The sequence below is a fragment of the Asterias amurensis genome, chromosome 6 (genome assembly GCF_032118995.1).
Source record: "Asterias amurensis chromosome 6, ASM3211899v1".
Lineage (NCBI taxonomy): Eukaryota > Metazoa > Echinodermata > Asteroidea > Forcipulatida > Asteriidae > Asterias > Asterias amurensis.
In genome coordinates this window covers 18,032,853-18,050,186 of record NC_092653.1, presented here as the reverse complement: position 1 = coordinate 18,050,186, position 17,334 = coordinate 18,032,853, and the positions used below count along the sequence as shown (strand labels likewise).

The 17,334-nt window shown below is 39.2% G+C and overlaps 1 protein-coding gene across 2 annotated transcripts in view; it reads left to right on the top strand.

Moving 5' to 3' along the window:
* Nucleotides 1–16,429, top strand: part of LOC139938297 (PHD finger protein 12-like) — a 35,749-nt gene extending 19,320 nt beyond the window's left edge. The window contains exons 7-14 of one of the 2 annotated variants that reach the window (XM_071933716.1): nt 123–255; nt 1,346–1,651; nt 2,986–3,805; nt 4,921–5,058; nt 6,014–6,093; nt 6,417–6,621; nt 7,819–7,901; nt 8,775–16,429. In XM_071933716.1, the coding sequence (XP_071789817.1) occupies nt 123–255; nt 1,346–1,651; nt 2,986–3,805; nt 4,921–5,058; nt 6,014–6,093; nt 6,417–6,621; nt 7,819–7,901; nt 8,775–9,269 (2,260 nt within the window). In that variant the 3' untranslated portion in view covers nt 9,270–16,429. Of the gene's footprint in view, nt 1–122; nt 256–1,345; nt 1,652–2,985; nt 3,806–4,917; nt 5,059–6,013; nt 6,094–6,416; nt 6,622–7,818; nt 7,902–8,774 lie in introns of both variants that reach the window. The other variant, XM_071933715.1, reaches the window with a different exon arrangement.
* Nucleotides 16,430–17,334: the final 905 nt, after the last annotated feature.

Here is a 17,334-nt window from a genome sequence, read left to right as displayed (position 1 = left end):
AAGCTTTCTACTATCATTATCTTCAAACCGTGTAAGTTTAATAACAATCTGTGGACATTGTGTTTTGTGTCCTACAAAGACCCTTTAGTATAATGGTATATCTTTTTATTGTGGTTATTCAGGAGCTGCCGCCTAAGTCCCTTGATACAGTGTGACTACTGCCCTCTTTTGTACCACAAAGACTGTATCAATCCTCCATTGACTGCCATGCCCACCGGCAGATGGATGTGTCCAAACCATCCTGAACACTCCATGGTAAGTGACTTCAGGACTATAGCGTTTTATTAACTTTTTATCATATCATGGCCTTCTTGTTCTCTCTATCTTTCTTAAAAAGTTGCATCCCCTGGCTGCCGCTTCATAGGTTGTACAGGGGTCGTAATTAAGTGTATTTTCATAGCAGTCAGCAGGGTTATTAACCCAGAATTTTTAGTAGCCCTGGTGAGATTTTGGTAACCCAAAAAGCACATCACGTCTTGAGTCACTGCACGAATTGGTCACCAAAAGTATTTCATTTTACAATACCTTCAGCACAGTTCATTGTTGTTTGTGATGTTGATTTTTCGCAATACTTTTCACTTGCCTGCCGGACTATCAAACTAAAAAAAATGAGTAGCCCGGGAGTAAGTCTGGTAGTCCAGGGCTAGGAGGCTACTGGCAATTTCGACCCCTGTTGTGTCATAAACTTGGGTGTGATCCCTATCTACACGGCAGCTAACAGTTGTGTTTTGCTTCTGATTGACAAAGGGGAGACCGCTAAGAATAGAAGAAAATCCAGTGTAGCCCATTTTGAACACTGATTTCAGTGCCGGGCCAGTAAACTCAACACAGGACAATGGTCTTGTTTGTTTCGATTCAACAACTTTGTCTTAAAATAATGATGATCAAATGTTGAGTTTAAGTCTCACAAATGTCTTTTAATCCTGCTGAGTATCACTCGTACAACAGAAGAGATAAATATCCTCATATAGTTTTGTTGAAATAAAACAGTCTATTTGGTCAAACTATGTTCTCTACCTGATTCTAGTCTGTTCTTATTTTGAATCTGGTTTTTTAAATAAAGGCCTGCGGCCGATTTCACGAAATGCTAGGATTAATCCTAACTCAAGTTTTAGCACGAGTAGCCCGTCCTAACGTAGGATGGGTTCATTGCATCCTACGTCTTCGGATACGGAACTGAACCCGTCCTAAGTCCTAAGATTAATCCTAAGCTAGGAAGAATTTGGTGAAATCGACGGCTGGTCCAGTAAAGATGAAGAGCTACAAGTCCTGCTGTCTTGTGTTTTTCTCTACCAAAATTGGAGCCCTGAGTTTCAAGAACTGTGATATTTTTTATTTGTTACAGACTGGTTTTCAAGGAGTCCATTACACCGAGCGTTGTCGTATCTTCAATGAATTCCACGGCAGGCTAGACCAAAACGCCATCAAACTCCGCTTCATGCACAAACTAAGGAGTACGGGTCCGCCCCCGAAGCATAAAGAGAAGGTGGTCAAGCGACCGGCGATGGTGGTGCCCAAGGCCATCAAGTGTCAGTATGCCCTCCCTCCACCGTCGTTGCCTCTTCCCAACGAGAAGCCTAGATTAGTGTGTATGACACCAGAGGGGTTCAGGTCTAACAGTGTTGTCTGTTCACCGGAGGAACAGGAAGAGGTAAGCAGGCCTGTTATGTGTTCAAAAATTCATTCATTCCTTTACATTTAGGCTTCAAAAAAAAAAAAATGTTATGTTGGCGTAACCCGACCTACCCTAAAATTTACAGCCGACCCTAGATTTTTATTTTTTTATTTTTTAAGGGAAAAATTTAAATCTATTAAAGACATAAAAATAAAATAAATGTCATTAAGAGTTTAAAAGTATACTATTTGTTGTGTGTAGCCTTGTTTTCTTTTGTTATCGTGTATACTACCAGCTTAAAGGGTGGCTGCAGTGTTTTTTTTTTATTCATTTAAACGATTAAACATGACTTTTTAAACCAGAAATGTTTATTTATACTTTTTATTAAATGCGCGAGTATTTTAAAAATGGTTTTCAAGAAATTAGGGGAACCCGCCCCTAAAAGGGAGCCTTCATTTGCATAAACGTGACGTCATGTCGGTAACCCGGGCCCCCTGGCTGTGTGCATATAGAGACGTGTGCACTGTGTGGCCTGGTACCTAGGCACGTGTAGTTAGGGACCAGACTCTTTTTGCCGACGATATGATTGAATTCCCGACGTGACGTCGATGGTAGGGGGCGGTAACAATCCACAAAGGGGGGGGGGCATGACTTATTCGCTGATTACGCAAGTCAGATATGTCGGGAATAAACAAAACACATTGTATTGATGTTCAATACATATATCAGAAATAAATGACAGAAAAATTAACTGTTTTATTTGAATTCATTGCAGCATCCCTTTAAACAATTAAAAAACATGTAATTTTCGTTGCTGGAAGGGGGAAAAAATATTTTTAAAATCCCTACCTGCCCTTCTTTGGGGGGGCCTGTTACGCCAGTATATCATTTTTCTTTTCATTATGCCTTAGCAGAGCTGCCAACTCTCCCTGATTCTGGCAATCTTTCAATGTTCTAAACACTTTTGACAATCCCCTTGATTGCGGAAACCTTTTTCATTATTACATGTACATTTATGTTGAATGTATATATTGCCCTGATTGTTACACAAAATCTCCCTGATTGCAAGATGCAAATGTTGGTTGTCTGCATGTACCTGAAAAACTTCACTGCGTTTCTTTTGTGGAAGAGTTGACAGTGTTATTGAATTAGGGTTCCTCAATTGCTATTTTTTGCCTAAAATTGGCTTTGCTAAGTGATGTGCTGATATCTTTGATATTTATCAGTTTGTGCTCAGCAAGATGTTTTTTCTGTGCATGGCAGCTGAAATAAATTAAGCTTCAAGCCTCGATCTAGGACCATTTTTTTTTTAAATTGTCTCTTAAACAAATCATGGGATAGTTGAAATTATGTTATATATTTTTTTCCAGTGGTTGAAGTGTGTGACAGCCTTACAAACGAGTATAACAAGGTACATGGTCAAGAAGCAACTACCTAAGGATCCAATCAGACCAAAGATCATCACCACCTCCTCACTGTCCAAACCCACACACTCTTCAGCTGCAAACAGTCCTGCCTCATTACATAGTTCGACAACACCTCTGCACTCCTCGAGTAGGACGCCAATCCCAACACATAGCACCTCCACGACGTTAGCGGAGAAGAGACTCGAAAGCACGATTGATTCGAGTCAAAGCAAAGTAGACCTCAAGCACAGAGAGATCAAACTGAGCAATGGACCCGTGCCGCTACATAACGGTCCAGTGACAATAAATAAAACCTTAGGACACAAAATTGAAGGGACCTTGAATACAATCGTAGTGAAAGAGGCTGGTATGACAAACCACACCTTGTTGAAAACCAAGGCAGGAGAAACGTTACCGCATAATAATTTAGGACTTAAAGTCGTGACGATATCGAACAAGAATGATTCTATGGTGAATATGGCCAGTCCGGTGAATGGATCGATGGTTGGAAAGTCACTTGTGAACTCAGTCAGCAAAGCCAACCCATCCGTTATTCATAAGATTATATCCACGTCGGCAGCGAGTAAAGGATTGACAACGGGGCCCAGTGTGCCCAGAGCAACGAGTCATCAATCAGTCCACCCTAATGCAAAAATGGAAGGGTCTCAGTCACTGGTCAATAGGTCAGGTGGCATGGGAGCCACTGCGAAGGTTACTATAGCAACGACCGGAGGGGTGACTCTATCGTCGGCCCAGGGGAAAATAGTCACTGTCTCAAATGGGGGTGAGTTGCAATTGTTTTTTTTTAATCTGGGCCAAATTTTCATAGAGCTGCTAGTAACAGCTAACCAAATGTGTTAATAGATTTCTGCTAAGGCAACATATATGCAGGATACCATTCACAGAGGGTAGATGTGAGATAGTATTTGGGGGATGGTAACCTTATTCTGGTAAGCAAAATTATTTTGTACTCTGCTCCTTATCCTATCAAGTTAGGCCCATGGCCCAGTTTCATAGGGCTGCTTTAAAGCACAACAAGTAGCTAAGCACAACAAAACTATGCTTACCAGAAAGTTGTTATGCAATATTTTCTGTTTAAGCAGCTCTATGAAATTTTGCCCTGGTCTATTAGCTTGCTAGCTCTCCTATTAATTTTATGAAAAGGTTTGCACATGAAAAAAAACCAGATAAAGTGAGCAATGATTGAGGGTGTTACATTATTCAGTAATGATGGAAAAACTTCTGAAAGATGTTAAGCTTGATTTTGGCTGGTTTTGCAACCGTTCGATTGTTTTAATCCTATATAAACAGGTATTAGACAATAGAACAAATATGTGCAGATTGAATTGAGTTGGTACCGTTTTTGAGATATTGCTGAAAAAGCTGCAGTGCTTCTTACCGCGTTCGTTTTTATGGTCATTCATTTTTGGGTGTTCATTGAAATATGAAACTGCTTTAAAGACACTGGACACTATTGGTAATTGTCAAAGACCAGTCTTCTCACTTTGTCTGTCTCAACATGCATAAAATAACAAACCTGTGAAAATTTGAGCTCAATTGGTCGTAAGTTGCGAGATAAATATGAAAGAAAAAACACCCTTGTCAAACGAAGTTGTGTGCTTTCAGATGATTGATTTCGAGACCTCAAAATCTAATTCTGAGGTCTTGAAATCAAATTTGTGGAAAATTACTTCTTTCTTGAAAACTACGTTACTTCAGCGGGACCATTTCTCACAATGTTTTATACTGTCAACAGCTCTGCATTACTTATTACCAAGTAAGGTTTTATGCTAATAATTATTTTGAGTAATTACCAGTAGTGTCCAGTGCCTTTAAGAAGTATCATATTGAGGATGGTTTTTGATTTGAATTCAATGTTGGTGTTGTTTGTTTTAGCAGGAGGCAGTAAATCAAGTATTGTAGGCAGCTCAGGGAATGCCACCACATCATCCAAAGTGACCACAGCGTCTCTCAGCTCCTCACCAGCAATTATTAACCTCAATAGCACACTACAGTCCTGTGTAGAGGGAAGTGGAGGTAAAGCATTTATTAGTTTTAGTTTAGTTTAGTTTTATTAGACTTTACAATGGCTTACAAATATACAAATCAATAAATAAAGATACAAAGAAGCAAACTAGCTAAAAAATACCAAGCCAGTGAGTGGCAAGGAGGAACAGGTGACCAGTACCTCTACTAAGCCGTCTTGCCACTACTATTTAGATTGTTTAGTTTGTTTGTTTAGATGATCTTCCCGTCAAGGGAACTCAGCAAAGACCCACAAGGGGATATAAACACTAAGCCTGTGTGACTAGTGCGAAGTTGTAACTATTGATTGCATAGTCAAGTTGTGACTACCGTTCTTCAACTACTCGGTTAATCGTGCCGCCACGACTACTACCAAAGTATACAGGACTTTCTCTTGGGTGAACCAATTGTGTCGCTCAAGACTATTGCCGACAACATAATTTACATTACAAAACAGAATCAGACAACAGTAACACAATCCTTCAATCCTTTCATCTGAATTTTACTATTGTGCCTGCAGGAAACAATACGTAGTCTTCTCACTTGGTGTATCCCATCATAACCCTTACATAACAAGCCTGTGAAAATTTGGGCTCAATTGGTCATCGAAGTTGCGAGGAAATGATGAAAGAAAAAACACCCTTACTGGACGAATTTGTGTGCTTTCAGATAAGAATAAAAGACTTCTAGCTCAAAGTCTTTTATTATTTTCGTGAGAAATAACCTCTTTCTCAAAAACTATGCTACTTCAGAGGGAGCCGTTTCTCACAATGTTTTATACTATCAACAGCTCTCCAATGCTCGTTACCAAGTCAGTTTTAAGTTAATATTTATTTTGAGTAATTACCAAATGTGTACCTTTCCTTTCAGGCCTGGGCCTGTTCAGAAGTCAAAATCCTCCTTCAATGTATATTGGGAATTAAAAACTAGTGATTGTAGTATCTCTGCTTTTTGGATTTTTTTTTAGATGTGGAGCTGAGTAAGCTAGACGAGAGGCTGGTTCAGATTCTAGCCTGGCAAAGGCTGCAACAACTTTTACCTCAAAAGGTATGTTTTTTATTGTTTAATAGGTAGATTTTTTTTCAGATAAGATTATTTATTTCTCAACAAATACATTTCAGACAATAATATTTCATGGGATGTTTTCTCTTATCATCATCATTTGACCGTGTAAGTTTTATGTTAATCTGTGATCTTCACGATTTTTGTTTTTTACCAATTCTGTAACGTTCCTTTAACACTTAAGAGCGGTACTTTCACAGAATAATTATTTTGTACCAAGTTTCCAGTCGGACATTTCAGGCATTCATTATTGATCACTTTGTGTCACTTTCACGTGAACTTTTTTCTTGTTTTTTTTCCCCCCGCAGCCCCTTCCAACCTCAGCTACGATCAAGAAGCAACACATGGTCAACAATACCACCACACCAACAAGTAGCAATACACTCAGGCCATCGCAACCACTGCCGGCGTTTAGTAATCAGATCAAAGCGAGGGCGCTGTTCTGTCCCCTGACGGGTCGGGGGTCGGGTTCGCCCGTACCGATGTGCTACAGGTCGCTACATATAGGCACTGGTGAGTGTGATATGTTAGTTGGACACAACCTGTAGTTGTTATTTTCCGTTCATGAGAAATTGAAAGTGACATACATTAGAAAGGAAAAGTAATAACAGATACATGTAATTAAGTTTTGAATATACAAGGGATGGTCTTTTAAAGCCATTGGACACTTTCGGTAAACAGTATTGTCCAAGTCCCACACTTCGTGTATCACAACTTATACATAAAATAACAATCCTGTGAAAATTTAGGCTCAATCGGACATCGGAGTCGGGAGAGAATAACGGGAAAACCCACTCCTGTTTTCGCGCGTTTCGCCGTGTCATGACATGTGTTTATAACAAATCTGTAATTCTCGTTAACGAGAATTTATATTGTTTTACCGTTTTCTCAAAAAGTAAAGCATTTCATGGACTAATATTTCAAGAGAAGTCTTTCACCATTACCTTCTGTAAACCCTGTAAATTATTTGTATATCTGTGAACTTTTTTCCAGTACCGAAAGGGTCCAATGGCTTTAAAGGGAAGGTACACATTTGGTAATTGTCAGCGAACAGTCTTCTCACTTGGTGTATCCCATCATAACCATAAAAAAACAAGCCTGTGAAAATTTGGGCTCAATTGGTCATTTAAGTTGCGAGAAAATGATGAAAGAAAAAACACCCTTGTTGGACGAATTTGTGTGCTTTCAGATAAGAATAAAAGACTTCTATCTAGAAGTCTTTTATTTTTGTGTGAGAAATTACCTCTTTCTCAAAAACTAAGTTATTTCAGAGGGAGTCATTTCCCACAATGTTTTATACTATCAACAGCTCCCCAATGCTCGTTACCAAGTCAGTTTTTAAGTTATTATTAGTTTTGAGTAACTACCAAACATGTACCTTCCCTTTAACTAAACTTTTGTCAAAACTTGTTCAAATAGTGACAAGCCCTAAGGTTGACCCTTGAGGAACACGGCAAATAAAGTATCACTGCAAGGGAACCGATCGTTTTTGATGATGGAGTTATGATGTTGCCCTAAGGAAGACGCTTAAGGAACCTAATAACTAACATATCATTTCAATGGTAGTGTTATTAGGCTCCAACTTGAGCCTTACAAACTAAAGGCCAGTAGTTTCATGGTGGCTTTAAGGTAGACCCTTGAGAAACCCCATAAGTAACTTTGTTTGATGTTCCAATTTTTCATTTTGATGTTTATGTTTTGTTCTGACAGGGAGTGACATGGACGTGTGTCTGAGTAATTTTGGTCATTGTAATTTTGTGTCTCCGAAGCACGCTTGTATATTCTATGATGAGGTATGTCACTCTAAATTTCTACCTATGACTTGTCGATGGTACTGCCCTCTTATACAAAATCCCAATTTCTAGATTTCAATTTTTTGTGAATTTGATCATTTGCTATTTCTGCAAACAATTCACAGTTTTTTCCGCTGTTACGAGCGGTTGGCTAAAGTGTTCAGTGTTCATAGTCATACATGTGTTGGTGCGCGAGTTTGCATGCACTAATAATACTCAATGTAAAAATCTATTAGTACAGGATGTGTTCTTGATATAGCGATGCTTTATATGTATGTATAATGATTGGCTGAAAAGCAGCTGAAGCGCCCTATATTTATCAATATAGGACTCCTTTATTTATCAATATAGATATAGGACTAAGCGATATATAGAAGGAAAATCTTGGATGTCAATCAGCATTAAGCTTGGGCGATATCACGATATTAACTTGAAAACGCGATACTAACTTGAAAACGATTTTGATATCGGATCGATTTGGTTTTAATCGATATATCGCGATATATCGCGATATCAATTAAGTATCGCAATATCGCGATGTATTTCCTAGCTGAGACATCTTGCACCCCATAGGTTTGGAGTAAAACTAGAAGAGTAGGTCATTAGAACACCTCTCTTATGCTGTGACTGTCTCTTCTACAACTTTCACTGGGAGTTTAAAGACAGATGATGTCAAATTTAATTAATCGCGATTATATCGAATATCGCGATATAATGTCGACGATATATCGTGAATAAAATAAATCGATATCGCCCAAGCTTAATTAGCATGTTATGAGGATTTCCGAAAAAGTGTGTACAGGACTCAAAGTTTCAGTAGTCGCATTTATCTTCTGTAAATCTGAATTTGTTTTTCATTTTGAATGTTTCCAGAATACGCGTCATTATGAATTAATCAACTACAGTGAGCATGGTACGACGGCCGACAATGTACTCTACTCATGTGACTTTTCTGATAAGGTTGTCGCCCCGTCCCCCGCTGCCTCCCCCCTTGTTAAATCCGTCAGGAACATTGTCCGGAAAGGCAAACGGAAACGAGAACATTCCAAGAGCCAAGTGAAAGAAGAGGAAGTTACGCATGAAGACGACCAATCGGATGCGGCGATGATGATGATGATGAGTGCATCTGCTAATAACTTTAAGAAACCGTGTAACTGTAAAGCCAGCAGCTCCAGTTTAATCGGGGGGAGTGGGGCGGGGTGGGAAGGTACAGCACTCCTGCACCATGGCAGCTATGTCAAGATGGGTTGTCTTCAGTTTGTATTCAGTCTGACGGACCATGCTACGTTACAATCCCCACTGGATAAGAAACCAATGCTCAATTTTAAAATGGGGTCGGCGACGCCATCGGGAAACTTTGCAACGTGAGAGAGAAAGTCAATAATTTAAATTATTTTTTTACGGAGTGGACACAGCACAATGCCAAATTTAGAAACCAGGACGATATTGTCTACGTGAGATGGAACGACTGGCACTCAATCTTGTGGCTTTTTGCAGCATGATGAACCTGGGATTGCCAGAGCCAAGTGTCTGTCTGCAGCTGTCATCTATAGCAAGATCACAGCCCAATTTCATAGAGCTGCTTACGATCAAAAAGTAGCTAGGCAGAAAAAAAATAAGCTTACCAGATTAAGGTTACCAACCAAAACATCATGTCACATGTACAATTTGTGACTGGTATTCTGGTTTTTTCTGCTAAGCAGATAATGTTAAAGCAAGCAGCTCTATGAAATCTGGCCAACACCATCTATTGCTGCTTCAGTGAGTTTGCACAAGTCAACATCTACAACCACCACTGCCCTAGACTCCACCATTTGGATGGGTACAGGTGAAAGAAGCCATAAGCACAAAGGTCAACTTTATAGTACATGAATATTAAAGGCACTGGACACTATTGGTAATTACTGAAAATAATTGTTACATGTAGCATTATAAAACTAACTTGGTAACAAGCAATTGGGAGCTGTTGATAGTATAACACATTGTGGGAAGTGGCTCCCTCTGAAGTATTGTAGTTTTTGAGAACAAAGTAATTTTCCACTAAACATTTTGAATATGGATTGATTTTGAGACCTCAGAATTAGATTTTGATGTCACGAGATCAAGCATCTAAAAGCACTCAACTTTAACGACCAATTGAGCTCAAATTTTCACAGGTTTGTTATTTTGTGCATATGTTGAGATACACCAAGTGAGAAGACTGATCTTTGACAATTACCAAAGGTGTCCAGTGTCTTTAACAACCTTATGAAATGGGACTCTGTGCCCAACTTGTTACAGCTGACAAAAATTTGGCCAGGACAGATATATCTTGCTAAGCAGATACTGGAACATAAGCAGAAACAGGCCGAATGCTTAGATTCCATGTTTGACACTTATTTCTGTTAAAACAGCCTTATGAAATGGGACTTTGTGCCCAATTTGTTACAGCTGACAAAGATTTTCCTAGTACAGATACATCTTGCTAAGCAGATACTGGAACATAAGCAGAAACAGGCTGCCTGCTTAGATTCCATGTTTGACACATTCATATTTCTGTTTGAAATTTTGCTGACAAAGAATTGCATAGTACAGATATATCTTGCTTAGCAGGTATATGTTACCAGCCATGTAGTACAATGTAATGTACAATGTTTGTGACTGGTTCTCTGCTTTGTTTTGCAAAGCAGAACTAATTGAACAGCTTGATGAAATAGGGACCTGGTTTCAGTCACTGTATTCATATATACAACTCTCCACCAAAGACTAGCAAAGCAGTCCTACCTACCTCCAAATTATGTCAGAAGTTTCTTTTTATGAGAAAATAAAATTGGCTGTTGCAAACAACTTACCAACCAAATGGACCGATGGTATAAATGCAAAAAAATAGTTAATGGCCTTACGTTTCGACACTAGCAGAGTCTTTCTCGAAGGCTAAATGAGAACACAACAAACATGAACCAAAATTCTTTTTATAAACAACAAACTAGACCAAGTTTCTTTTTATAAAACATTTGTTTTTTACAACTTAAAGGTTAGTAATCGTTTCATGGCCGGGTCTTTGCTCACTATTTCATTTCGTGTTCATCTTTAGATTAAAACAGTAAAACGTTGATGTTGTGTTTTCCTTTGGTGAAGTATCAATATATATTTGTCTTGCGGTAACACTATGTGAGTATCTGCTTGCCAGGTAGAGTTTGCCCTTTGCCCGGGTAGTAGTTAATAAGCAGAACAGTTATTTTCAAAACTGAAAAGTCTTGCAAAAAACCCGATAAGCTACTCCGCGGTAGAAAAAATATATATATAGCAAGACAGTTCTTTAAGAACAAACTCTACCTGGCAAGTAGATACTCGCATGTTGTTACCGCAAGCCAAATACATAGTGTTTTCCTTTATGATACTTTTTTTCAATCAGAGCAGTCTCGCCACCATGGGTAGTGTGCCGTATGAATACCTCTAGTCACTAACCCCTGGAAGGGAAGCACTGAAAATCACTGCTGGGCCCAATTTCATGGCTCTGCTTACCGCCGAATTCTGCGCTTACGATCACGATTCCCCGCTTAGGTGCAAGCGCCAAATTTCTGCGCTAGCCTTGTAAGCCTAGAATGCCTAGTAATGGGGAGTACGCACGCGCAGAAGCCCAAGTTTGCCGCTAACCCGTGAAATACGCTTGCCGTAAGCACATAATTCCCTGCTTCCGTAAGCGCCGATTCTGTGCTTACGGTAAGCAGAGCCATGAAATTGGGCCCTGATGGGTTACCAAAATTAACTTTTGAGCACTCCTAGGCGCTTGTCGGTCGCTTAGTACAGGCGTGTAAAAATGGTCGTATTTCGACGCAGTACACTTCAAAAGAATCATGTTTTTACATGATCATCCTAAACTGCATACAGTTTAGACATACCACAAGTTAAAACAATAATCAAAGTGGACCAGTAGCTCTATTAATTGATGCGTCTTTTTACAGCGCACTATGTGTATGTCTCTAACACAGAGTGGATCAACTGAGGAAAACTTAATTATCCAATAAATTTGGATATTTCCAAGTCACACTTCCAGGGGTTATTATGATCAAGTAAGTTATTCTAGAGGGAAACAAAAATGGCGCTTAGATGAAATTGATTAATCTATTATCCAGAGTGATGACCAGGGGCCGTTCTCAAATCTCTGCTTGGGGTCTGGCTCTGGCTAATGCTCCATGTGCTGATGTTCGTGCAATACGCGCTGCTCAAAAATGCAGGTTAAAGCAGGCATGCAACCCTTCCGCGTTACCGCGGAATTCTGCGAGGAAAAAAAAAAAGATCGGGGCTAAAATAATAATATATATATATTTTTTTTTAGCCTACATTTAGTATAATATGCCTGGCAACAACAATGTACAACTACAATAATGTAAAATAAGCCTAGTACATGCTAACAATGCACCTAAGAGCATAATAAACCTCAACATTTTCTAGGGTACCATTGTGGGTATCGTGTCCCGTGGCGTTTCGGCTGCCTCGCTCCGCACTTGCGTTGTGCCTTCGAAACTTTCCTCTTTTTTTTTTTCAACGGGCAGTTGCATGCCTGTTAAAGGAAACTATTGGTAATTACTCAAAATAATTATTATCATAAAACCTTTCTTGATTACGAGTAATGGGGAGAGGTTGATAGTAAAAAACTTCAAGAGAAACAGCTCCCTCTGAAGTGACATTGTTTTGTGAGAAAGAAGTAATTTTCCACGAATTTGATTTTGAGATCTCAGATTTAAAATTTGAGGTCTCGAAATTAAGCATCTGAAAGCACACAACATCGTGTGACAAGGGTGTTTTTTCTTTCATTATTATCTCCCAACTTCGACGACTGATTGAGTTCAAATTTTCACAAGTTTGTTATTTTGTGCATATGTTGAGACACACCAACTGCGGAGACTGGTCTTTGACATTTACCAATAGTGTCCAGTGTCTTTGAAGGCCGAGCTGCAGACACAGCGTGCGGAGCCTAAGCCTGAGCCTAAGCTGAGGTTTGAGAAAGACTCCAAATCTTCTCCTGATTGTATTAACTTAACGTCACATGCAGCTGTATTTTTCCATAACTCATGACATTTAACTCATGACCTTAAACCTCCAACGGGCATTTTGTATACAAAATACGAATATTCATAAGATCTGTGAATATGTTAACTTTTTAGATAATAATATGCCAATGATCAATTTTAATATGCACACCTTTTGTTGTCTTTGTGGCCCAGTGCCTCTAGTGTGATAAATTTATATAAATTTGTTTCCATTATTTCCTGTGGAAACTAGTTGTATCAAATCTTTGTATAAAACAAAACAAATCGTGTAAATATGATATTTTTTAGAATTATCTCTTGATTGGGCCGGTTAACGTGTGAGCATTGTTGTGGCATGGTATGACAAGAATCAAGTGCTAGGCTTTGGCCTGTATGTTGCTACAAGCTCCCTTGTACTTCTAGGTGCTACATGAAATAAGGGCCTGAATTTTTTTGCAAAAAATTTTGCCCAAATTGTTCCCCGAACGGGCAGTTTTTGATTTGTAAAATCGTGAAAAGTAAATATTGAAGCACAAAAATTGCGAATTGTTCTCCTACGACATCTAAAAATTGTGACTGCCATACTTGATGAAATGTTTACAGGTTGGTTACTAAATAGGCAAACAGCCAACAAAATTTGATGAAATTTTCACACGTTTTGTTGGTTGAACAGTTAATTGAGAAGTATATTCTCATACATGTACATGTAGAATCAACACGTAGTAAATGACACCGTGATTGTCTGTCTGCCAGGTTTTGTGTCTATGGTTGAACCCAAATGTCTGAAATAGTTTGGGAGGCAATAACATTGAAATAGACACATTTGGCAACCGGTGTCAAGTGACTCATAGTGGGTATACATTGTATGCAAACCAAACAGCTACGCCCAGTTTGCGTGGTCAAGCATAGTTTATTCCGCACACTAGGCAGAAGCACTATGAAGCAGATGTGCTTGTCCATGCACGCTGCTCTTTGGTTTGTTTACACTGTAAACCGTCATACCTCTGTGTTGTAGTCACTCTGTGGACATTCGTTTGTTTTTTCAACACTTCTACAACGATGTAAAAGATACTGTGTGGATGTGTTTAAGTGCACATAGTGCTTCAATTCTCTACAGTAGGACCTCTTTTGTTCTCAGGTCCTTGCTGTGGGCCTATATAAGTCCACATAGTGTTTCAAATCCCTACAGTATGTGGACATCTTTTGTTCTCAGGTCCTCGCTGTGGGCCTATATAAGTCCACACAGTGCTTTGAATCCCTACAGTATGTGTTCTCAGATCCTCGCTGTGGGCCTATATAAGTCCACATAGCGCTTTGAATTCCTATAGTATGTGTGCTCAGGTCCTCGCCTTGGGCCTATACAAGTCCACATAGTGCTTCGAATCCCTACAGTATGTGGACATCTTTTGTTCTCAGGTCCTCGCTGTGGGCCTATATAAGTCCACATAGTGCTTCGAATCTCTACAGTATGTGTTCTCAGGTCCTTGCTGTGGGCCTATACAAGTCCACATAGTGCTTCGAATCCCTACAGTATGTGGACCTCTTTTGTTCTCAGGTCCACACTTTGTATGTTGTATTAAAGCACAATGAGTCATGGTCAGGGATTGTGTCTGTCAAAGGGTTTGCCATGCACCAACAATCTGTCACTCCATTCCACAAAGGTACTCAACGCACGAAGCCCATAGAGAGTGTACATAACACTGTACAATTTTGTGTACATAGTAAATAGAGCATTGTACAGAGTGCCTAGTGTGCATGTGATCTTCATTTATGATGTTAGATGATAGATTGGCTTGGATGTTTGTCATATTATACTTACAGATGCACGGCTGTTATCAAACTCTTCATATAGCCTGGGCAATCCTCCTGATGTTGCATAATGCATATAAAATGAAGTCGACACTCGTGTCAAAATGTGTCAAGAGTATGGCCAGGTTGTTTTCCGTAATTCAAGAAATACTGATGGTGTATATTAAGTTACACTGCCATTTAAATTATACTTTAATTTATACGATTTCAATATGGTATTTGTTCGGTGATGTATTTGATGGGGCAACATTGGGCCCAGGGGTGGATTTCACAAAGAGTTAGGACTAGTCTTATCTCGAGTTTGGACGAGTTACTCATCCTAACTTAGGACTAGCTGTACGTTTTTGATATCTCTTAGGACTAGTCCTAAGTTAGGACTAGTCCTAACTCTTTGTGAAATCGACCCCAGGTAAGCTTAAAGTTGCATTGCTTAATGTTTGCTGAAGGACCCCAAAATTTGAGTTGACAAATGACAACATTTTTCATGGATGGGAATTTTCAGACTTTTATCTGAATTCAGAATTGAATTTTGCCTGGTCAATAAAAAATGCTATATTTTTCTCGAAATTAATTGTGACAGTCTTTAATCTACTCCTCTACCACTGAGGATACTGTTACCTAAGCTCCTTGGAATCAATAACTCCAGGGGTTTCCCAATCTTCCAGCAGGGGGCCCCACTAGCAACCTGCTCCACCGCGGAGCCATGTTGGTGCCCTCTACTGGCAGGAATGCTACAATACATGTACATAGGCAATGGTTGCTAGGTTTATGTTAGACTGGGCCCCTGTCTTTATCCGCAAGGATAAAGACAGGTCCCTGCCGCTAGATCCAGTGATTCCCATTGGATACAATGCACGTGCAGTGACAGATGGCCAAATAGTCACTGCTCTCAAGTCCGCAATGGAATTTGACTGCGTATCTATATGTGAAACGTCAGAGGTCAAACTACACGCTGGTTTTGCAATTTTTTGAGCCCGGTCTCTGGCGTTATTCACGAGCCTCGAAGAATGACGTCAGACGTTCAGGCTAGGTTTATGTAGGTCTAATTTACCTCCATGCTGGGTTCTATCTTTGTGTTCTCATATTGTCACACCAACCCAGTATACATGTATTTTCCCTCTACTTACCTATTGTCACTTCTGATTGTTATCATTTGTGTTGTCAATAAATTTCCCTTTAAGAATTGTGAAAATATTATTTAAACAAACAAATATGTATATCCTTGATTACTACGAGACTTTCAACTGATGTTTAAAGGCACTGGACACTATTGGTTATTACTAAAAATAATTGTTAGCACAATTTTCAGGATAAGCAAACAACAGCTGAATACATGTAACAAGCAATATGCAACAATAAGAAATTTGGTTGGTAATCCTGTTTTTATCAAGAAAGACATTTCATGGTAAGCAAACTTTTGAAGCAGCTCTATGAAATTGGGCCCAGGTTTAATGTGTGCTTTGATCATCAGGGAGATAAGCGGGCTGTTTTGTAAAATAAATCAGCAATACAGATGTGAGACACTTTTTGTATAGATACCACAATTTTTTAATAGTGGCAGCTTTTGTTTGCCTTTTAGGACAGCCAAAACTGTGTACTTATTGATATGTGAGGAATGCCCAGGTTATATTCAAATAAATGAAGTATGATAGGTTGTTTGATGTGCAAAGGCAAGGAGTTCATAATAAAAAGAGGATATTTGACAAAAGGGAAATGTGATTGTTGAGTTCTATTACTACCTCCGGGATGAGATTGTTCAGACTTTTGGCTGAATTCAGACTTAATATGTGGGCCTGGTGAAGAAAATTAGACAATATTTTTTCCACAAAAAAACAATCCTGCTCATTGGTTTACTTTTCTAGTGCTTTGGATACTGTTTCCATTTCCAAAAGCTCATTGGAATCTATAACCTTAGGGGTTACCAAACGGTAGAAATGGCTTTGTTCAACATACCTTTGAACTTGTAGCCAAGTTTCAGACTTTTTTGTTAGTAATGACTCTCACCCCTGGTTATTACCTACCTTAGTTTCTCACTGCATGTACACCCACCGAACCCACACAACTAAATAGACACAATCAGAGACTGTTCGTCTGAGCAGGCAGAAACTGTGGAGAAGGCGCCTCCAGACCATTCAACCCCAGTGTCTGAACATCCATGAAGGAAATGACTAATAACCTTTTGTCTCTGCCTTGTCCTTTTCCCCACAGTTATCCCCCTTTGTAGTCAGCCTTATTGACTTATAAAAAAAATTCTTTTCCCTCTTTCCACTAGACCCTTTCTCTCTACCCCTACCCCCCTTTTACCGCCCTTTATATATAGACCTTGTGAACTTTGTTTACAATAAGTGTGACCTTGTACATTCTTTGAGTATTCTGGCAGGCACAATAATGCACAGGTCATATGGGAAAGTTGACATTTTGTGTCATAATTTCAACATAAATCCAAGAATTAAGAAAGTAAAAGCTGGACAAGTTTTGAGATGTGCCCCCTTTCATCATATCAAAAGTTGATAAGAATTGGGCATGGCAATCTCCATAAAATATAAGATTTTATGGTTTCTTCCACAAGGCTCTGTACAAATCGTGCCTGCAGGAAGTGGCTCTTTGGTAAA